This window comes from Solea solea, chromosome 7 (assembly GCF_958295425.1).
Source record: "Solea solea chromosome 7, fSolSol10.1, whole genome shotgun sequence".
Taxonomy (NCBI): Eukaryota; Metazoa; Chordata; class Actinopteri; order Pleuronectiformes; family Soleidae; genus Solea; species Solea solea.
Window position 1 is genome coordinate 17,785,418 of NC_081140.1, and position 23,369 is coordinate 17,808,786.

The 23,369-nt window shown below is 40.7% G+C and overlaps 2 protein-coding genes across 3 annotated transcripts in view; one reads left to right on the forward strand and one right to left on the reverse strand.

Annotated features, from left to right (window-relative positions):
• rsrc1 (arginine/serine-rich coiled-coil 1) overlaps positions 1-12,969 on the reverse strand; it is a 111,604-nt gene extending 98,635 nt beyond the window's left edge. Inside the window, exons 1-3 of the mRNA XM_058634030.1 lie at positions 12,875-12,969; positions 10,881-11,072; positions 8,537-8,659 (exon numbers count right to left, since the gene is read on the reverse strand). Coding sequence (XP_058490013.1) covers positions 8,537-8,659; positions 10,881-11,056 — 299 coding nt within the window. The 5' untranslated portion in view covers positions 11,057-11,072; positions 12,875-12,969. The remainder of the gene's footprint in view (positions 1-8,536; positions 8,660-10,880; positions 11,073-12,874) is intronic.
• A 2,259-nt stretch (positions 12,970-15,228) lies between these two features.
• Positions 15,229-23,255, forward strand: shox2 (shox homeobox 2). 2 transcript variants are annotated; one of them, XM_058633176.1, is made up of 5 exons: positions 15,229-15,612; positions 17,101-17,309; positions 19,502-19,559; positions 19,769-19,857; positions 21,584-23,255. In XM_058633176.1, the coding sequence occupies exons 1-5, from the start codon at positions 15,357-15,359 to the stop codon at positions 21,875-21,877; spliced, it is 906 nt and encodes a 301-aa protein (XP_058489159.1). In that variant the 5' UTR covers positions 15,229-15,356; the 3' UTR covers positions 21,878-23,255. The 2 variants fall into 2 exon arrangements, with proteins under 2 accessions (XP_058489159.1, XP_058489160.1); XM_058633177.1 differs by having other exon boundaries at positions 21,620-23,255.
• Positions 23,256-23,369: the final 114 nt, after the last annotated feature.

Below are 23,369 nucleotides of genomic sequence, written 5' to 3' on the forward strand. Positions count from 1 at the left end.
TTTGAGCAAGAGAATAACTAGAGAACAAGTAAACACGGTTGACTGAGGTTTATCCATATATGCTCTCTTAGCTCAGGTCTCCATGGACTGGCTCAAAAAAACTGGCCACTGAATCACAGACAGCACATAAACACATCTCCCTCCTTCCTTCCTTCTCCTGTGGGTGTGTATGTGGTATGTTTAAGAGTAAAAAGAACTGTGGACAGACGGTTGCATTTATCTGTGCATAAATTACAGCAGCAAAAGCTGTTAATTAAAAGGGGGGAAAAATAAGAGCAGATAGAATAAAACTTTGCTAAATTGGCTACTTGGCAAGGTGACCTCTCGGTGCACCTGCCGTCATTCTAGGACCTGCTGTCCTGCTGGGCGAATGACATGGGGGGCCAATACGCAGGTCCGGCAATAAGCAGCAGGCAACTGGTCGAGGCCCCCCTGCCCTTCTTACTCTCACTCTCTCTCTCTGTGCATCATGGTCTCTCTATCGCTCCCTCTCTCTCTCCCACCCGCGCCTCTCCGCCCACAGCGTTATTAGACCCAGGGCTCCGCTGCGGCTCCAAACAGCTCAATGACAACACACAGGGCCTGCCAATTAGAAATAATTAGACAGTCATTTCAGTGGCAAGTCTTTTTAAGTGCATATATAACGATGCAATGATGCTTATTAGCCGGCCTGAGCCAGAGAGGACCAGGGCCTCAAACGCTTTGGTGCTGGAGAAAATAATTATGCCAGTGATCACAAAGCGAGCTGCACATCTCTGTACTTCACCTCCACACGTTTCAAAAATCCACTTCATTAGCTTCTGTAATTAATCCTCCATTAATTGCAGGAAAAGCCCAGTTTACCTCCCTTCGTTTCTAATTATCATCTTATAAATAGTTATGGTTATAATTAATGTGTTCATTAGGCAGGATATTTCTCTCAAAGCCTTGCTGGGAGCCAAAGGTCCGACTTGGCTCTCTCTGAAGCCTAACCAGCCAGAAGGTGAGGCCATCCTGCCTGCATTTGCTTTTATTTTACCACATTCAACCTCCTAATTGGCATTTAAAACCCAATTTGGAAGAACTTCAAGAAGCTTAAATAGGAAAGAGAGACAGAGAGAAGGCAGAAAGAAGAGAAGAGAGATACATTTGGTGTTCATTTTCCTATGCCAGAGCTGAAAGCATTTCTCTCTGTCTTTCCCTGGTCTGGCCAGAAGGACGAGCCTTTTGTTTTCTGTATCGTAAAAGTGAAGACAATGATGGGCTGATTACATGATTTTAGTCTGTGGCATTATATGGGCTTTATTTGCAAAACAGTGCGAGGGTTTTTCTACCAGACGAGTAAACAAGGGAGTGTTACACTTGAGTTTGGGTTTCCATCATCAAACACACATTTTTTTGTTGTCTTTCTTATACATTTAAATTAACTTGTCTGGTTTCTATGATACTTGGATTAATCACAAACATAACCATTGTTTGAAAGAGATTTTTTAAGGGAAACATTTTAGTACAAATACTCAATTATTAAAACTGTTGACTTTTGGCAAATTCCAAAACCTACAGGACTTTGACTTAAAGAGTTTACATTGAATTAAGAATGTATGTTATTTAAGTACAGTTATTTTGGTGAAACCAGACTTTTATTATTATTATTCAAATTATTATTTCACTCTTTTAAGGACACGATGATAAAATGATAATGATGAGGATATTTGTTAGTGGTGTTATTGATTATTACACAACCGTTCCTGGTCTCCATCTCTCCTCAATCTTCTCTCATTTCCAAACTTCTTTTAACCCACCCCTCCTTCACTAACCCCCTTCCCTTCCCCCTTCTTTCTCTCCTCTTTCCTACCCCAACTGGCCGAGGTAGATGGCCGTGCACTCCGAGTCTGGTTCTATCAGAGATTTCTTCCTGTTTAAAGGAAGGAGGTTTTTTTCTCTGCACTATTGCAAGTGCTTGCTCATTGTGTTCCTGTTGGGTTTCTCTTTTATACTTGTAAGGTCTTGAACCTGACCATGTAAGATAATGTATATTATGAATCGACGCTATACCAACAAAACTGAACTGAATTAAATGTTATCAGTTACAATTCGTACCTATGACTTTACTGTCTGTTTTTTATTCTATGAGTGTATTAAATTAAACAGATATAAAATATTAGTGAGGACAAAATATGTATTAAATAATATAAAATATAGAAAACATGACTTACACCACAGACCTTTTCGCGAACAAAGGATTAGTATTCCACATTCAAAAGTAAATACAAAATAGAGAGAAAACAAAGACTTTGAAATGTTTTGCATTTCAAGAGCCACTATGTGCAACCTACAAGTATTTACTTCTGTTTGAACAGGTAGACTGAGGATTATGGTAAATACAGTATTACATCACTTTACAAACATATTAATGGGGATGCTGTTGTTATCTCATTTCACTTTTTCTGTCTTCTAATATTTAAACACAAATCAGTGACTGACACATCACTGATGGCCCAACGATTTGTCCCTTTCCTTTATTCTAAAATAAATAAGAATTCAAAACCTGATTTCAAACCCACGTTTTATCCATCACAGCTCCGTTTGCTAAACATATGGATAATAAAAAGGAAAAGAGACAACTCTTTAATGTAACGGTAGTCTGAGTTTGAGACCATCGGACTCATTTGATCGTCTATGAGAGACAACTGGTGTGATGCCTTTTGTGAGGTGTGTGTTTGTTACTCAATGCAGACTCTACAGCTAGGCTGCTACCCAGGGGAGTGGGCTAGTGTGTTTTGAGGCTGCACAATTGAGGGGGGCAGTGGAGTGGGGTGTGTGGTTGGACTGGCTTGGCAGAAGTGAGGGATGGGGGGTTAGGGGTGGGGGGGTTCCTCTGGTGGTAGAGGGGAACACTGCTCGCGGCGAGGCAGGGATGAAAGAGACTGTCTGTGTCAGTCACTTATTTCTCCCTTTGGTAAATAAAGGTTTCTGACAACAAAGCTGAGCAGCGCTTGACTGGCCTTTACAGCGGATAAATAAAAAAGACAACAGAGAGAGAGAGAGACAGAGACAGAGAGAAACACAACAACAAACGCTTTCAGATCTCACGACTGGAAGCATGTTGATTTTTATGGAGTAGAGAAGACGCAGCCGAACTAAACCAGGTCATCTTTCAGTTTAAATCAACACTCTGCAAGTCTGGTAATAGGGGAAGAAGGACGAAAGAACAAAATGTCATTCTGTGAAAGAGGGTGCAGGAAAGATGTGTGAAGACCATGGAATAACAGACAGATGAAAACAATCGGTTTAACACAGTCTAGACTAACATAAGATAGCAGCAAAAGTGTAATAACACAATGTGTTTTAGTGATCATTTGGTTTCTTCTTCGTCTTATTTTCTATCCATCGGTACAATAAATCATGCTTTATGGTTCTATCATCATGGCAACATCTCGGCGGTTCGCCGAGGAAACCAAATTGTACTTGTCATGTCTTGAAAACACACTCTGGACCATTTCCCTTATGAAGCCAGCAACACCCTAAACCACCTGCGACATTGTGGATTAAAATACGTCTCCCACCCTGCCACTTGACAGGGATATTGCTGATCCAGATGCAATGAGAAGCAGTGTGGCCACACTCTCACTGCTCACCCATAATAAACTCAACTGATTTTCCTACCTCCACCTCTGTCTTGTTGCACTTAGCTAACCCACCTTCCTTTCCTGTCCTTTCTTCCCTACTGACCTCAGCCCTCCCTGTTCCACAGCTGTCTGCATGACCTTGTGCACGCTCCGTGTTAGTGCGAGGCAGGATAAGCTATCTAGCAGATGTACAACACCTCATCTGATACTCGGGGAAAATTGCTTTGTGAAATAAATACCAGGTCGTTGCTCACCACTTTACACACATGTATGTGCACATGCACTGGACTGGAGTCAGGCTAATCTCCTGTCCTGAAAGCAAAGTTTATGTTGTTCAACTCCAACATACAGAGAACAGTGTTCTAGCAGCCACAAACACACAGCGGGGTGGCAGAGTGGTTAGAGGAGTCAAGCTGTAACTCCTTCAATGCTTCTGACCAAGACACTGAAACTCTCTGCTCTGGGCACTGATCTTTACTCATCCCTGACCTCTGAACTCTCTGAAGGAGACAGGAGAATGTCCCTAAGGGTGTCACTTAGGTGTCTCATTATCATTATCATTATTATTACATCCTATGTTTCATGTCAGCGGCCTTAAAGAAATAACTTGACATTTGGAAGACAAATTCACTCCTTTCATGGTAACATTCTGATGACAGTCTGACGTCTGTATAGTAAATATGAAGCTACCACTTGCAGCCAAATTTAGGACACAAATTAAAATATATCTAAGTTGTTCTATCTGTTATTTAAAAAATGTTTGAAAACAGCAAGTATCATTTTTATGAAAAAGGTAACAAAACTATGCATTATCCAAAAAAGAAACTGCCTTAAAATTAGACCCATTTGAAGTCACCTCACTTTACTAGCACAACGTTGCAATTTCCTCCTTAAGTCTAAACATAAAACAAATGACTTCCCGTGTGCAGTGCAGAAATTTCACTCAGCAACAAGTTCTAAACACCTCTATACTGAGAAACAGTATAGAAGTGACTCAGAGAGTCGTGTGGAGCTGATGGTCTTAATAAGCATTGTGTGAACTCATTTAACAGTGGTTTGAATGTAATGGCCATTTGTTAATATTTAAAAGTTTAAATGCTAGATACAAAAACATGTATAAGAACAAGAAACAAATCCAAAAACAGATGGCACATTAAAAGACTGCTAAGATGAATTAACAATGACTTCAAAAATGAGGATTTTACATGACCATTGACATGTTGTCCAACCCACAGTCCTTTCCCTAAGCTTTGACCATTCTGGATTCATCCTGACCTCTGTGGCTCCACTGTGAATGAAATAATCTCGACTCTGGACAGCTATCCTCGATTGCTGGGTGATGGGTTTAGTTACGTTTATCTCCTCTGCAGTTAAAAGCGGATAATTAGAGGTCTCACTCTCTTTCATGTCATGACAGTATCCCAGTGATGAAACCTCCCCAGTGTTAGCAGGGCTAAACCCTGACGCTAGCACTCTGCCCTGCTAACTCAACACCACGCAACCCTGAAATATTAATGAGGAAAATGTAAGCGTTTGTGTGTACCTGCAGTTTATGCTCACTTATCTGTGCGTGCATGTGTGAACACCCAACTACGGATTTAATGCTCAGCTTCTGTTTGATGGGTCAAGTGGTGGACTTGTCACACCTGCCAGTCCTGTGTGTCTTCCAACAGTGGCTCTAAAGCTGTTGAGTCAGTCAAGGTCTGACAGAATGACTGACTGAGCCACACACATTTAACCCCTGCTGCGTCTGCCCACAGAAGCCCAGCACTACACCGTTCCACCGAGCTCACCTAAAGATGTGCCTGTGATCCAGCAGTGATGAGAGGCCGTGTCGTCTTTGTTGGACTGGGTACACATCAAATCACTGTACGCTGCTGCCACTGTGCTCCACTTTGCTCTCCCCCAGTGGACTGGTCCATGACACCCCCCTTCCCCATGAACATGCATTCACACAAATTTGCACATACATGCATACACTCATTCAACCTCATACACACTCTCTCTCACACACACACACACACACACATACACACACAGCTTGATATGCCTGCTCACATCAAAGAGAATAAACATTAATGGCAAATAGGTAATCTGCTCCTCTTGTCTGTTTTACATTTCAGGGCAAGATTGACTGCCTCTGGGGGACCTAGCCCTTCTCTGATTGAGGGCAGGAAAAAAATGGAGAAAGAGAAGAGAGAGGGAGGAAGCAGCGATAGATGTAAACACATGATAGAGAGCATTATTCTTATTTCATTTGTGTCTTTATTTTTTATTTAGACACGAGAGATTGAAAATAAGGTGATAATATTCTCTCCCTTCAACCCACAAGGGCCCTAATCTTCTCCCCCTGCAATATTCTGATGCAGACGTTATTATTCCCATTTCTACTGAATAATTTGCTCGCTTTTGTCTTTCCTCTTCATTTTGCTCCATAAGGACCTTCTCTGCCCCTGCCCTGCACTAACTCAACCTATTCTATCCCGACTTTCCCATTCTCTTCCAAGTTTTCATCTTATTTATCTCTGAACATTGCACATGCTCTCTCTCTCTCATTTTGAAGCCACATTGGTGTGGCCGGGGGGGCCTCATATCCCATCTGCGTATAAATCATGAGGTCCTGTCCACTCAATCCGCCTCTGATCCATCAGCCAGCATCTCAGCCAGCTCAGGCAACCTCATCCAGACTCGCACACAACTGACTAATGACCGTCAGAGCACCTGTGCACCGTACACACCAACCTGCTTTCATTCCACGACTTCGGCAGGTGCAGAATATGCAGTAATCCCCCAACAAACACACACACAGAAAAGCACAGAGCAAGATTATAATAGTGTTCCACTGTGCTGAAGAAAACACTGAAAACCTTGAGGCAGGAAAGGCAGTTTCTCTTAATTCATCTTAGTTGTGCGTCATAAAGCAATTCCCATTACTCTTTGTCAATCTGCTCATCATTTTGCTAATTAATGTTCGGGCTTCACAATTGAGAAGCTAAAACAAGAGAATGCCTCACTTTTTGCTCATTCTTGACTGATAATTCAAAAATTTGTTTAAAAAAAATCAAACACTGATCAATTCATTGACTTATCATTTCAGCTTAAGATCCACACACCACAAAATTCTCACTTGACTGATGTAAAGCTGAAAGAGGAACACATGTGGCCACAAACAACTCACTTTTGGAGACACAAATTGCAGCTGCCATCACATAACTGCATAAATGTTGTCATCAATGTCATCATTTTGCTCATCCCCACCTCCATCACCGCCTCCTCCTCCTAACACCCCACCACGCAAACCCGCCAATGCCAGCCCAACCCACCTGCTCCTCGCTTACCACTAAGCCGATTATGCAACGCAGCCCTGCTAATCACAGGGCATTGTTTGTAAACACCAATGTCATCGACTGTAGTTCTAAATCTCCCAAATCCCCTCCACCTTTTATCTCACACCCACACGAGTGCCGCCATTTTCAACTGATGCTTTAATCACCATTGCCGTTGTATCGCAGAGAGTGAGTGTGACAGAGAATGTGTGAAAACGGTTCAGCCAATAACTGTTTCAGTGCAACACTCAGTACTTTTACATGACATTAGGAAAAAACAAAACAAATGATCGTGTTAGTCTGGAATACTCGACTACAGTTGGACTAAAGATGGCCAGAGCACTCTGTGCATGCACCATAGTTCCCACCCCCGACTAATAGTTGGAAATCATAGAAGAAGCCAGTACACAGAAGAATAAGACAACAGCGAAAAAAACATGGCACAATTTAGGCCAGTACATTTTTTTAAACTAATGAGGAGATTCATTCTATGCTGTCATCTTAAATTATTGGATATAATATAAGTTAACAGTGAGATGGAAGACATCTCTGACATAACTGACACCGACTCATTCTTTCACAAATATTAAAACTATCCGTTTTTGTTTCTTTGTGGTTAAAATGTCTGCTCTAACCTGCAACCATACACAAGCAGACAAAGGGCCTTGCTCATGCATTTATCAAAATAACTATTTCTGCAATTGTGCATCTGTGCATGTGCCTGTGTGTCCAAGTGTGTGTGAGGGATTTAAAAACAGCAGTTTACTGGTTCATTAGCACCAGATTAGCTATGCTAATGACAGGGACCACCACACAGAGAGACTTTGCTTTTATGTTTCTGAAAGGATACACAACCGATTATGGGTGCATGTGAGCATGGCTGAGTGTGTGTGTGTTTGTGTATGTGTGTGAGTAGTGTGCTGCAGGTGCGTACACATCGGTCTTGCATGAATAACTTAGTCCCTTGCTACATCAATAACAATCACAATTTAACATAGTTTGTATGGGTAATGGTCCTTTAATTGCATTAATGAGTGAAAAGAGAACTGCTGCCAGAAGAGCTTTGGGATGACTGGACAGTTGTTGCATTTGACCTGCTGTGTCTCTGGGTCGCTCTTTCATTAAAACTCACATAATGAAATCAGATAGATGGAGTTTACTGAGTACATTCACATGTGATATGTCAATCCACACCTAAGATGCAAGTTTCCATGTGGCTCCAATGATGACAGGAGGCATAAATATAAAATGATGTGTTTGTGTATGCTACAGTGAACTTCCAAAATTCCTTTTTAATAAGAAAAGTATGCAATGGCACTGTAGATACTGATTTGTAATACAGAAAAAAAACAATACATGTTGCAAGTCTTTTCTCCATCTCAAGATACATGATGCATGCTTTTTAAAATATCAATAATGTACACCATCATTATACCATGAAACTCTGCTGAAAAAACTATGTAGGAAAAATCCAGACGCTTTGCATTTTTCCCAATATTAATTGAAACCAGATAGTATCAAAAAATAAATAAAATAAACCAAGCAAACAAAGCATTAACTTCGCAAAAGGAAAACATAACAATGGTTAGGTGATGGCATTACCTCCTGTCTCGGCTGCGTGACCTGCGAGCACGATGGCTCCTACCTTTGTCCCTCCCTCCACTGCGACTCCTCCTCTTGCGAGATGAACCGTGGGAGGAGCTGCTGCTGGTACGCCGTCTTCTCCTGGAGCAAACGGACACAAATGCATAAATGTAATTTGGCAGGATTCTTAAAATAAATCATCATTCACACAGCAGGTATTTTAGCGATACGAATTGCGAACAAGTGAGGTCCAAACATCCTAGTCCATGCTCCCAATGTGGAATTTATACACATTTGAAAGTAAGCAAGTAGCATTCAGCTTAATTCACGCAACAATATCGGTCTATAAATTCACCAGTTTACAGCAGCTGAGACATCATCTGGAATTCATCTCTCTTCTGTACAAGTCAATACTGTATATGTAATTAGTTTTTTTTTGTTCAACTCAAGAGCAAATATGTCCTAATGTTCCAAACAAACTCACCTATGAGCAGTGCTGGTGGCTACTTTGCATCAGTGAACACATCTGCCTATGGCCCAAAGCAACAGAGCCGTGCAGGCTGCCCTACAGTTTCTCTTTAATGTGGCTACAACACAGTAGTGTGTGTGTGTGTGTGTAGCATCTATTTTCAAAACACCACTCACACCATATTTCTATTGATATCCTGTACCAGGAGGTATTTATAGGGGTGAATGTAAATGCAGAAGCCCCCATTCTCTATTCAAACAGTTTGAGCAATGTTCATTATTTAAAATCTCTTCTTTTGTTTAACCCAAATCTTTTAGCACACACAAAAACACACACTCCTATGGGAGCAGTGTGCAAGACAGAAGGGAAGAAAAAGGAAAAGCAATACAAATAACACAGAGGATGAACTATCAAACCAGATTTGTACTGCTTAGAGTAGCACAGCAAAGATCCATTAGTATGCTAAAGGATGGATCCCATGAGTGGAACCTTATGAAATCATTTTCACAGCCCTCATAAAACCACTTCATACACTACACAGAGGAAACACACGGTAGTGAGCTGTGGGTTTTTGGAACGTGGCGTTAAATCACAAAATTCACAGAAGTCGTGCGCAATGTAACGTTGAAAAAAAAAAATGGCTCCAACACATGCCAGTGTGCAATGGTTAACACAGAAGCCTGGGCTGCTATCATGCACTGTATTGTTTTATGTGTTGCTACTTTATCGATGTGGTTCTGTACTGCACTTTGGTCAACCTCGGTTGTTTTAAACCTGCTCTATAAAATATTGAAAAAATGGAGTTCAGTTGAGTACACACACATCAATTGACTCAATTACTCTCTTTGCCCATAGACATTAATTATGTGGTCATTATGTCATGGGCCAAGAGCGTAAGTGCCCTTCTGTTTTTCCACATGTGAGGTCTCGCTATAACATATGTATGAATGCAGGTTAAAAATTCTTCACAGTGTTGTATTTCAGATGAGCCCATTAAAGGGACTAGTTTATCACTCTCTCTCACACACACACATGCACACACACAGTCTTGGTTAATTGATCACAACGTTTGGCTAATAGATGAGAGACCATGGTCCCAGGGTTTACACTGCCCACCCAGCCCCACCCTGTGCAGACAGGCAATGACTTCCCATCAGCAGTAATGGACCTTGACCAAGCTTCATAAATAATTACCATCAACTGGCCTTGTCTGAACAGCTACACACAGCCAGTGGCAGGAATGGATGGATGATGAATGGAAGAGGCCATGTCCAGCCACTGGCACAGCAACATGTCAAGATATCTGATTATTACTGAGCGTCTTGTGTGACATGATGTAAACTTTGTATCCTGTGTTACTTAATAAATACAATACCAAACTTTTTGGTTTCATCTATCCTTAATTTCTAGATAATCAAGATACTGTATGAGGAATCTGCCTCATGTAATGACAGCCCTTTGCCTTTGGCTGAAGAAAATGATACATTAATTTTGATTATTAATCAATCAATCAATATTAATCAACTACAGATTTATTGTAATTTTTTTTTAAAAACTCTCTGATCTTTCAGCTTGTTAAATGTGAATAGTTTGTGGTTTCTTTGCTCTGCGTAACAAAGGAATCATTAAAACTGAAAAATTGTGGTTTGTGGACAAAACAATATATTTGAGAACGCCATCATTTCAAGGTTTGGGAAACACCATTCAACCAAACAAGCAATGGATTAATCAAGAAAACAAAAGACAAAAATCAAACTTTTCCTTCCATAAGCAGCCAGTTCAACAGAAAATCTCACTCTGTACTGCTCAAGGACACATCAGTAGGACAGTCGTCATCATCTCAGAGTTCAATGCTGCTCCCTCCGTTTCATACAGACAGGCGTGTTTTCTTACCGTTTGTCTTTGGAGCGAGATCGACTCCGACGACTGGACCTGTGGCTGCGGCTGCTGGTCACTCTGCTGCCGGAGGACGAGGACGAAGATGAGGATGAAGAGGACGAGCGGCGGCGCTGTTTTTTTTTCTTTCTGCTCCGACTGTCATCTTCACTGTCAGTAGAGCGTCGTCCCATCCCGAGTGATTCTCAGCTGGCAAAACACACAAGCCTTTTCATTTAATCACCAGGTTTGACTATCTGGAATTGCGATACCAGATATCTGTGACGTCATTCTTTGTGACTAGTATGAATTGTAGTAGTAGATATCTCTGACGTCATTCTTACTAGTCAAATTTCCAGTTTCAGATGTCTGCAATTCAGTTTTTACTAGTCAGAATGATGTCACTTTTGCCATTCATGTGTAGGGGGTTTGTCATTATAGACAGCTACAGTTCAGTTGCAGATATCTATAACTGAATTGTAGATATCTCCAATTCCAGTTTTAGACATCTACTACGTCATTAGGCCTAGTCACAATTCAAGTTCAAGATATCTACAACTGAAACTTAATTCAGGATTGTTATGACGTTATGATTTACAGTTCTCTCCTCCTTGAGTGTCTGTCTCTGTGTGAGGGTGTGGTGCAGGTGTGTCTCTGACAGTCAGTCTCTCAGGTGGTTGTCAGCAAACAAGGTGGCCCACTGTGAGTGGTTTATCCAAGGAAGACTTGGCTTAAAGTGAGTGGAAGAAGTGATGGGGGGCATGGACAACAAAAACACTCATCATTCTGCACTCTGGGCATCCTGCTCACTCTTTCCAAACAAATCCTTAGTCTCTATAATTGAAATTGATAGTAGTATTGTTGGTATTGTAGGTAGGTTTGGTGTGTTAAGGTAAGCTAAGTTAGGTATGTCATTTTGTGTATGGTATCTTGAGAGTATTGTGAAAACAGTGGGGTTTTTTTGTGAATTGTGAATACTTTTTCTTCAGTTTTTAAGGTAATTCTTAAATTTAACGTTATTTAAAGGTAGCAGTAGTAGTTTCAAACATGTTTCCATGATAGATTTGCCAGTGCCTTACAAATTGAATTTTTTATGTTGTGATTTAATGCAGGTGCAGATGAGTGTCATATAGGGAGCAGTGTCAACTATATATTAGCAATATATCAGTTTTACAGCCATGCATTAGTTGGTTAACTTATGTGTCGAACTGCAAATTTGAATTTTGAAGGAGTGAATGTTTGAGCATCATAAGAACAAAACAAAAAACAAGAAATAAAATAACAGTGCAACAAACACAAAGTATTGTTCAAAAGGGAGAAGGATAAAGCACATCTCTTCTTTTCCAAAATAAATTCAACTTGAATCAGGTCTCAAGGATTTTCTTACTAGACCATACTGTACTGTTATCTACTACTGGTCATTCAAACACCCCTTCATCTTCTCTATATCTTGAAAATATAGTATTTTCAAGCATTTTCTAAAAAAACTAATAGTTCTGCTTCTACTCCGGCTCTGGACTTTTGCAAATATCTCTCTCAGCATAAACAAATGAAGAAGCATCGACGTAGCCAAGTCAAACGATTCCATTAAGGCAGCAATAGGTATATTTATAAGTCTATCTCACATTTAAATGGTATATTGAAATAGTGTAGCCACGTTAGCCGTAGAAATGTGAGGGGAGACTTAGTATATAGAACGAACACGTGTATTTAAGCTTATCAACAACACTATAGGAAGCGACAGTTGTCATTTAATACACCGTATGCGTCATAACACCCCGCCAGGACAGATAGAAAGGAGGATATTTTTAAAATAACGTGTTTTATGTTGACTAGCTAACGGGCTAGCAGTGCCAGCTAAACATCACTTTAGCTGCAGTCGTCGTTGTGACTGAAGCTTTCTGTCGACTCATGTATGTGTCTAGCAAACGACGCAGGAGACAACAGTGTGTGTCAGAAAAGGGAAACGAGGTTATAAACGGAAAAGAGACAAAGATAATCCCGCTCCTCACCTTTAAAATCGTCCCGGAGCTTCCAACTACACCGTGCACTGAGCACAAGACCAGGCGCGTCAAACCGGAGAACGTCGATTGAGAGCAGACTAGCAAAATCAAACACAGAGCAATCGATGTTCTCGTGCGTTTGGTTTGATTTGGATTTTATCACGAATGAGTGAAAATTTAAAACAACATTTTAAAAACATTTTATTATATTCAGTGTGACAACTTTGGACATATAATAAGAGCCAACATTAACAAAATGGCTCCAAGTTTATTTTCAATGAATTTGCAGCTAAAGACTTGAATTTCCTTGAGATGTTTGATGGAGAAGGTGAAGGTTTTCGCAGTGTTTTTTTATATATATTATCGCCGACATTATTATAATAATAATTATAATAATCATTATTATTGGTATTGCAGTTAGACTGTAGTCTACAACGACTAAAAATACATACATACTTTACATCACAAGTTGAGTTTATTATTCACATATTTTCGGATATATGGATAAACCACAGATCACTTGACAACAGCAGCATGTATGAGCTGGTAACTTGTCATTTGCATGACGTTATCGTCTCATATGAAGGCTGAATATAATAAAGATAACGCACAAAGGTGGCCCAAGGTGAAACGAACACTATCACAGTGAATCAATATACAGGACGGCTCACATGAAACAGAATTTACATGTATTTAATTGTTTGTTGTTGTTGTTTTTATACTTTAAATGTGCAGGAGAGCTCGATCAGTAAGGTGCAGCAGAAATAACAGTAATTAATGCCTCAGGTTCAAGTTGAAACATCGTTAATATTTAATTAGGGGAATTGTTAGAGCGTGGAATTAGGGCTTTACATAGATTATCAATAAACACACTTAATTTTGTATCAAATTCATCCCTACGTTTTTTCCACTAAATCCCACTGTATCCTGTTACATGCCTGCGCCTCCCCTCCTGTCCTCTCTTAATTGCTCTCTTCCACTTATACTTTCACCGCATTTGAATCGCTGTTTATTTATTTTGGCAAATATAGGCAGTCATTTCAGTGGAGGTGGAGGTGGAGGTGTGAGGGGGGGGACGGGCGAGTGTAGAAAGCCGTTAATTAGTGAGCCCAATGGCAATAACGCAGCGCGAGAGGCGCCATAATTAAACGTTTAGCTGCTGTTTAACATCCTAATGGTTTAAAAAAAAAAAAAAAAGAAAGAAAAAAAGTCCTCTGAGAATTAATATTAAGCGGTATAGCCGCACTAATGATGATAATTTAAAATACATAATGGCTGATTAGAAACATAAACCAACACATGGTTAGAGGAGAAACACTTGTCCCAAACTTTCAGTCCAGGAATTATATTATTGTATGCATGTTATTTATGTCACATCTGCCCAATACTTCTACTACTACTACAATAATAATAATAATAATAATAATAATAATAATAATGATAATGATAATGATAATAATAACAGTACAATATATTTTTTCATTAAAATACATTTTCGTTTCAAAACTTAATCAAACGTGACAACGTAGCCTACAGAAACAGGCCGAAAAGTTGTGGATCATTTTGACTGGGCCTAAAGCCAACTGTATATGCAACTGGGGCTGAAGCCAAATATGTTCACTGGAGCTTCTCCTCCTTCTTCTCCTTCTCTCTCTCCCAGCTGCTCCGCTCTTTTACCCCTTTCCTCTCCCATGTCATCGCTGTCTAATGCCCCCTTCATTCCATCCTTCCCTCCCTGCGTCCACAGATCACAGAGATAGAGTGAGGAAGAACTCCTCAACCATGTGCTTCCCTCTCTCTCTCTCTTGTCATTTTCAGATTCTTTTAAGCCACACCCCTGCAGAGTGAGAGAGAGAGAGAGAGAGCGAGAGAGAGAGAGAGAGACATACTCATCCCCCGAGTGTTTAAAAAACTAACTCAGGACAATAGCAGCGAATGAGCGCTTAATTAAATTAATTAGTCCTTCTTGTCAATCTCGGATTAATGACCAATAGCGACTGTGCTGCTTAATGATTTCTCTCTCTCTCGCTCTCTCTATCAGTGAAGGGAAAGAAGAAGAAGAGGAGGAGGAGGAGGAGGAGGAGGATGGGGGGTGGAGGGGGGGCTCATCCCGGTTTCCTGAGGGGAGGTAATTTGCACGGATCAAGGGGGCAAGGCGCCGCAAAGTATAAATAGTGTGACTTCAATCGAGGATCAGCAGCAGGTTCACAGCTCCGCCACCAAAAGCAGGAGGAATTGGCTGAGAAGATTTATTGTTAAAGCTCATGCATGTTTATTTTCTAACCTCTCTCCAGAGTTGTTGGCAGCAGCAGCAGCAGCAGCAGCAGCAGCAGCATCTCCTCGTATCATTTTCAATGGGTTCGACTTTAAACCGAGCTTCACACCATTGATGTCTTAAGCTGTCGTGGAGCGAATTAAGGGAAGGAGAGAGAGAGAGCGCGAGAGAGTGTGTGTGAGAGAGAGATTCTTTTTTAAAGGAGAGGAAGCAGTGATGGAAGAGCTCACCGCTTTCGTGTCTAAGTCTTTCGACCAGAAAGTGAAGGAGAAGAAGGAGGTGATCACCTACAGGGAGGTGCTGGAGACCGGTTCGACGCGAGCACTGAGCAGGGAGTCTTTATCCTCGGAGCCGGGGAGCCGAGAAGAGGCGGCCGCCATCACCCGGAGCGCTGCGCTCTCGCCGGGCAGGGACACGGACATGCTCGGCCCGGAGAGGATACGAGACGCCGGGAGCCCCAAACTCATAGACGGTAGGAACGACCGCATGTTCTCCTGTGGAAGTATTTTACCACAATCACCTGACACAGTCATCACACACACACACATGCTTTTATTCATTTAATAATAATGAAAATATATTATAAGAAAAACACAGTTTATGTTTAACATCTGATCCAACCAGACTTGAAGTTACAGGATAATAAAGACGCTCACATACACTCAATCAATAACTGTTGCTTTTTTTTTTTTCCAAACAGACATTTTTGTTCACATGATGTTGAGGTTGATGTTGCACCGATCAGTGATAAGCATTAAAGGCTTTTTATTAGCGCTCATAACTAAGATAAGTACTGGAGTTTAAAAACGTTCAAGCCACAAAATAAACGCACCAAAACAAAAAAAATAGGCCTTTATATGAATATATCTGTCAAATATATTTAAAACTGTAATATGACAGATATTAAAGCAAATATCTTGATGTCCAGTGGATTTTTTTTGTCACAAATAATCCTTCAGACTGATTAGAAACCTTTTCTTATTTTATTTTATATTTATTAAACCACCAAACTATATTTACAGCTCTTATTATCAGAGATATTAATTGGGTTTATGTACACATATTTTAAATATATATGAAGTGTGTATCATAAAACTGGCTGCACACACACACACTCACAGACTCACACACCCACTCACAGACTCACACACACACATCTGTTTTAAGGCATGAGAAGAAATATGAAATTGTGTGAAATATTAAATCATAACAGTGGGTGAAAACGTGATTCTCGCGGCTGTGCTCAATAATTCGTCATTAGAAAAAAACTAATTTATAAATTATATGGCATATAGAGAATATTTAAATAACAATAATAATGATGATAGTGATAATTTCTAACAAACCAATTCCCACTTATTTATCTGTGTGTGTGCCTTTTAAGAAAAGTGATTTAGATGTGAATGAAAGAATGAATGGATGAATGGTCGCTGTGTGGATTTTAAAGCCAAGAACAAAATGTGACAACACTTAGGACGTCATTATTATTATTATTATTATCATTATTATCATTATTTTAATAACTTGGGGAAAAAAAGAAAAGAAAAGAAGACATGTGTTCGTCACGGGCAGCGTGGTTAAAAGCGGAACTGCGATACGCGTGAATCAGACATCAACAGTGGGCACAGCGATGCATATTTATAAGCAGTTAATAATTAAAGAGCTTTATGTAGCTCTACAAAACATCCGAGGTCTGATGGCTCTGTGATATCTGAGGGCTGGGAGGGCATGTCTTCTTTTCTCCTCTCTTCTTTTCTTTTCTTGATTCCATAAGATTTCATTCACTTATTTGCTGTAGACTTTCTGTTATGTTGAAGAGCACACGCGTGAACATGAACATGAACATAAATAAATGTGATGATATTTGGAGGCCAGAGGTGACCACCACACCACAGGTTGGAGGTCAGAGTCCATCTGATGCTCATGTGTCCATCTCCTCCTCCTCATCATCATCATGCAGGCATCACGGATGTGAAGGAGAGGAAAGAGGACTCGAAGCCCATGGAGGACGAGGCACAGACTAAAATCAAACAGAGGAGAAGTCGGACTAACTTCACGTTGGAGCAGCTCAACGAGCTGGAGCGACTCTTCGACGAGACCCACTACCCGGACGCCTTCATGCGGGAGGAGCTGAGTCAGCGACTGGGACTGTCGGAGGCCCGAGTGCAGGTAGAGGCAGTCAACTGGAAATACTAATACTACTCATAATAACAACAATAATATAATAATATTAATAATAATGGGTCGCTGGGGAAATAATGTAAATATATGATGAGATTGTGTCACTTGTATTGAATGTTTTTTGTTGGACCCCCTCGAAAATGAGATGTTCATCTCAAGGGACTGTCCTTTCATTTGTATATACTCACACACACACATATATATATTATCAAAAATTAATATAATTATTTTTAAGCAAAATTAGTTGTTGGTGGTGTTATTGCTCTTATTCTTATTATCATTGTTGTTATTATTCTCAATCATATGTATTTAATCTTCTATATAAACACTGTCTGGGATTAATTCTGTTTAATGATTTTTTTGTTTTTGTTTTATGTTGCTTCAAAAATAAGGCCTGAATTCAGATGAACACAATTTGTAATTTGCATGTTTATGGTTTTTTTTTGGTAAAATGGTATATTCCCAGTTTTTTCCACCTCCTTGATGAAGTCAGTTGTTTCCCCCCCTGCTATAATATGCGTTAATCCTCTCAAATAGTCCCTGCTTTGTCACGAGAGTCGTAACACGCGGACACAAATTATCCTGCAAATATTTATTTGTCTGTGCAGTTTGTGGCTGTATATGTTACCATCAGGGCCTTGTTTGTCAGAGCTGCTGCTGGAACAGAACCATCTGCACAGGCAGAGAAAGAAGAGAGGAGAGGAGGGGAGGGGAGGGGAGGGGAAGGGAGGGATGATTTGGGACACACACACACACACACACACAGAGAGAGAGACATGTATGTGTCGTGTAACGGGACAGAGACAGAGACCGTGGACATGTGGTCAACTCCTTATCTGATTTATCCAAACCATATAATATACTCCTTTCATCTCGTACTGAGAGGAGGACTATCCAAAAACTAACCCTCCACTCACTCCTCCAGACAAAAGTTAAAGCAGCTTTCTTTTTTTTCTTTTTTTTGCACCGTTAACCCCCCCCCCCTCCTCCCCCCGACCTGAACTGGAATCCCACCAATACGACGTATTGTGCCCCAAACAAGGAGCACAGCTCAGGGATTTGCATACATTATGTATTATTTTCAAGAACCTCTTTCTCCCTCTTCTGCCACAGTATATTAAACCTATCATTATTATTATTATTATTATTATTATTATTATTATTATTGTTGTTATTATTATTTACCAGTTGCAGCCACATGTGGGACCCACATGTTTATTTTAAATCCCCCCCCAAATCAATAATAGTAGAGCATTTGCTTTTATCATCGCAATAAATGACCTGAAGGCTGCACAAAATGACTTCCGATTGACACTCACTCTGTGGTCAATAAATGAAGCCAGCTGACAGCACAATCAATAGAATCATGCTTCCACGGTGTGTGTGTGTGTGCGCGCGTGGGTTTAATGTGAGAGAGATTACACAGTGACACGTTGTAATGTGGGCTAATTTACTCCCAGTTCAGTGTGTGTGTGCGTGTGTGTGCGTGTGTGTTTAATCTGCGTTTCCCTTAGATTAAAGGCTGTTCGTGCTGCTGAAATCAGGAGTCTTTGAAGCGTTTTTTTTTTTATCAGGAATTTATTGTTATTGTGGCGTGGATTAGAGGCACGTTAAACGGCTCCTCTGACATGGATTTTCTGCAGATAAGGGTAATTAATTTCAGCGGTCATTTAATAAGAGGGAGATGAGGGAGAAGGAGAGGAGGAGAAGAGGGAGATGCTCTCAGATCGCTTTGCTCTGATGTCCAAAACCGTAACAGCATTTTCTGCTATTCGATATCTGAGGGTCCGCTCATCTCTTCGGGGACACTGATCCATACAGGAAGACGAAACCAACGCCGACAAGGTTATTTATTACAACCCAGCAGCGGCTGCACGTCCTCAACAAGAGTGCTCCTCTGTTCATATCATTTTTAATATCCCCATTTTGGCAAAAAAAGAAAAAAAAATACACACTCTTCCAGTGTTTCTGTTTGCCCCTCTCTCTCTGCTCCACACTCACATCCTTGTAGGCTATAATGTAATAATTAAAATCCAGGGTTAAGCAGTGTCATTAATATTTCAGCGCTCCTCCTCGGGGATATTGTTTTTCTGCGGTTGTTGTCACTTTCAGAGGAATTACACGTGGCCTTACAAGCAGCTGCCAATCAGCAGGTCTCTAATTAATTCCTGTCCCCGCAGGTTTGGTTCCAGAACAGAAGAGCCAAATGCAGAAAACAGGAGAACCAGCTACATAAAGGTAAACGCTTTAATCCCGCATGCTCCAAATATATAAGACTGGCTTTTATTTGATTCCATGACAAGGCATCCTTCATCTTTACGCAGCGCCACTAAATAGTGCCGCGCTTCCATTTCCAGTTAGTTACAGTGATGTCTTCACTTCACTTGTTTATCTTGGAGGTTTATTAAACTTGAGAATTTTTGTTTTTGTTTTATTTTTTGTCGCAGGAGTCCTGATTGGAGCAGCGAATCAGTTTGAAGCCTGTCGTGTAGCGCCATATGTCAACGTGGGAGCTTTACGGATGCCATTCCAACAGGCAAGTTACTCTGAAGCATGGAGTCTTAAAACCAGAACCATCTCCGGACTGCTGTCCTGGCACAGGCTCTGCCCCATGTGCTATGTAGCGAGTCCAGTCCCAGTGAAGAGCAGTGGACTCTTGTGTCTCACGTGCCAGGTCCCTCTACGAGGACAGTCATAAATCAAAATCATAATCACTTTTATTGCCAAGTAGTTTTTTCTTTTTTTCTTTTTTAAAGAAATTTGCTTTGGTGTTTTGGTGCACAGCAGACATTATTATACAGACAAAGATATGATTTGTAGCTCAATAATAAAATAGCAGAGGCCAATTCTGAATATTTTAAATGAGGCTTTTGTTCAGGTACATCCTGTTTTTGTTATATTACACTGCAGCACCTGTATGGGCCAAATATGATGTGCGAGAATCAGAATCAGGAAAAGCAGCATAGCATAGATAGTAAACCAGGGGTGTCAAACTCATTTTAATTTTAGAGTGCAATTTATCTCAAGTGGGCTGGAACAGTAAAATAATAGCATATTAACCTATATACAACAAGAACTCCAAATGTTTACTTTTGTTTAATCAAGTAACATATTATGAACAACTGGAAAGTTCTTGAGAAAAATAAGTGCAATTTCAACAATATTATGCCTCAGTTTTTACTGTATTTACTGTTGCATTACAATCTGCAGATCAAAGTGGATCAACAGAGGCACAAAACATGTAGTCACAAAAAAATATAGTATATATCATTATTTCTAATCAGTTTTCACAAAATCCTCCCACAGGCCCGATTTGACCCTCTGGTGGGCCGGTTCTGGTCCACGGGCTGTAGGTTTGGCCCACCTGGTGTAAACTCAAGTAAAGCTAGATAAGATCAGTATAAAACAAGCCAGTGTGGAATAAAGTGTGTATAGTGGCTTTAGTCAAATCAAGTAAACAATAATAATAATTGTTTATGTTAAGTCTAGGTTTAGTTCAGTCCTCACATGGCAAAGGCCCAGGAAACTGAAAAGCAATGACAATTGGAACTCAGATAAGATTTCACGGCTTTTGATGTTCAAAAAAAAATTGACCTTTGATTCTCAAGAGTTAGTGTAGTCAACAATGCAGTCCCACGAAGTGATCACTCACTGAGGGATGGCCTCTCTCATCAAAGCGGCTCACGCCAGTTCACACACAGCTGAGTCACACCTGCAGCTGCAGCAGCAGCATCAGCAGCAGCAGCAGGGGCATGCTCAGACATTTCAGGGGGCCCAGGGGCTCAAGTGCCAAAAAAGGGCACCACACACATCATGGGGTATTAATTACTAACTGAGATATTTATTTCTTTGTTTATTTATTGAGGCCTTTGTGCAGGTTGCAGTCTCATGTCACCCTTCCCTTCTAAGTTTGTAGGGGAACATATGGCAGCCTTCAGTGATTATTAAAAAGTCAAAGGGTGTTTTAGTTTTGCCCTTTAAAAACATGGTGGTCCGACCTGCTGCTCCTGCCAAATTCATTCTGGGAATACAAATGTTTATGTGCCATTTCAGCCAAATGGAAATCTTATACAGCTGATGCTATTAAAATACGTATTAAATTAGAACACTAAATAGATTAAATGTGTTTAAATGGGAGGTGGGGTGTTGTATGAGCCACACTACAGTGAAATGACCCTTCAGAAAACCCACTCTGCAAAGTTAACGCATGTTTTCCCCCCCTTCTCTCCCCCCCTCATCCATCCGTGCGTCCTGTCCCGTAGGATAGTCATTGCAACGTGCCGCCCTTCTCCTTTCAGGTGCAGGCGCAGCTGCAGCTGGACAGCGCCGTGGCCCACGCGCAGCACCACCTGCACTCTCACCTGGCGGCGCACGCGCCCTACATGATGTTCCCCGCGCCGCCGTTCGGGCTGCCGCTGGCGACGCTCGCGGCCGAGTCCGCGTCCGCCGCGTCGGTGGTGGCCGCCGCCGCCGCCGCCAAGAACACCAGCAAGAACTCGAGCATCGCGGACCTGAGACTGAAGGCCAAGAAGCACACGGCCGCGCTGGGACTGTGACGCCAGGACGACGCGTGGGCGCGAGGCGTGCACGCGCTCTTTGGCACGTGCTCGCGACACGGAAAGAGACACTGATATCACGAACGCTTACAAAGTGGGAGAGAGAGAGAGAAAAAAAAATTATCCATGGACCATATTTATGTTTTCGTTTTTGTTTTTTTTTTTTAAAAAATGAAGGACAACGAGTATACGTATAAAAATATAGGCTATTTATGTAATGAAGACAAAAAAGACAGACTGTGACGTGAAATAGCCTACACAGACATGATGATTTTTGGACATCAAAAAATAACAATAATAATAAAATCTGCCGGAATGGACAACGAGTCTTCCTGTGCAGCCACATGGCTGAGGAAGGAGGAGGAGGAGGAGGAGCAGGCAGCAGCTAAGCTGGGACGGTCGATATACTTTGCCAAACCATGTTTTTTGTTCTGTTTTAATATTATATTATTATTATTATTGTTCTGCTTCTGTTTTTGAACCTATACTATAGAGGCTGGCCTCGTTATATTTCACCAACACGTTCTCTGTGAAAGGGCAGAGCGGGAATTCTTTGACAAAATAGAGACACAACAACAACAGAAAAGGACATTTTTTTTTGTTTTTTGTTTATTCCAAATTGAAAATGCCTCAGCAGTGTTTGCATGAGTTTGTCTTCACGGGTGAAGTGAGATGATGTGAGATTGTCTCTCTCCCTCTTTCCTCTCACTTGAATGTTTGGCCTTTGTTTGACCTTGAGTGGACCTCCTGTGGTGAGAAGGTGAAACACACCAGAAATGTGAGATTATAATATTTATGTGTGTGGGTGGGGGTGCGTGCGCGCGTGTGTGTGTGTGTGTGAGAGAGAGAGAGAGAGAGGCTCTGCTGAACATTTTTATTTTTGTCAGTGTCCATATTTTAAAAATGTGGTGACTTTTGCCCCGTTTTGAAGGAGAGTGTTATGTCATAAACGCCATCCCAACAATAACACCAACAAATGAGAATGACAGTGACACACACACACACACACACCCTGTATGTGAACCGGTACAGACACGTGTAAAATATGTTTATAACACAAGAGAACATGCATTATTTTTTATGATTTCGTGGCTTCTAGAATGCCTTGTGGGGGAAACTTGTTCAGTTTTTGTATTTTACTTTATTAGTGTATAAAAAAACCACACACTCACGTGCTTTTTCTGTATGTAATTTTGATGTTTTTATAACAGTGGACGTGAGTGAGCTTAACCCGAGGCACGGGTTTGTAAGAGAGAAAAAAAAGAAGAATATTCATGAAAATGTTTTATTTTTTCTCCATCACACATGTGAAACGTGAATCCACCGAAAGAAATCTTTTTTTTTCGTTCAATAAATTAAAGTTTCTTTAATGACTTGACATTATTTTAACTTATCATTATTATTATTATCATTATTATTATTATTGTTGTTGTTGTTGCTGGTAAAGCTTTGAGGGCAGCAGATTTGTTTTAATAATTCATGCCAGTAGCTG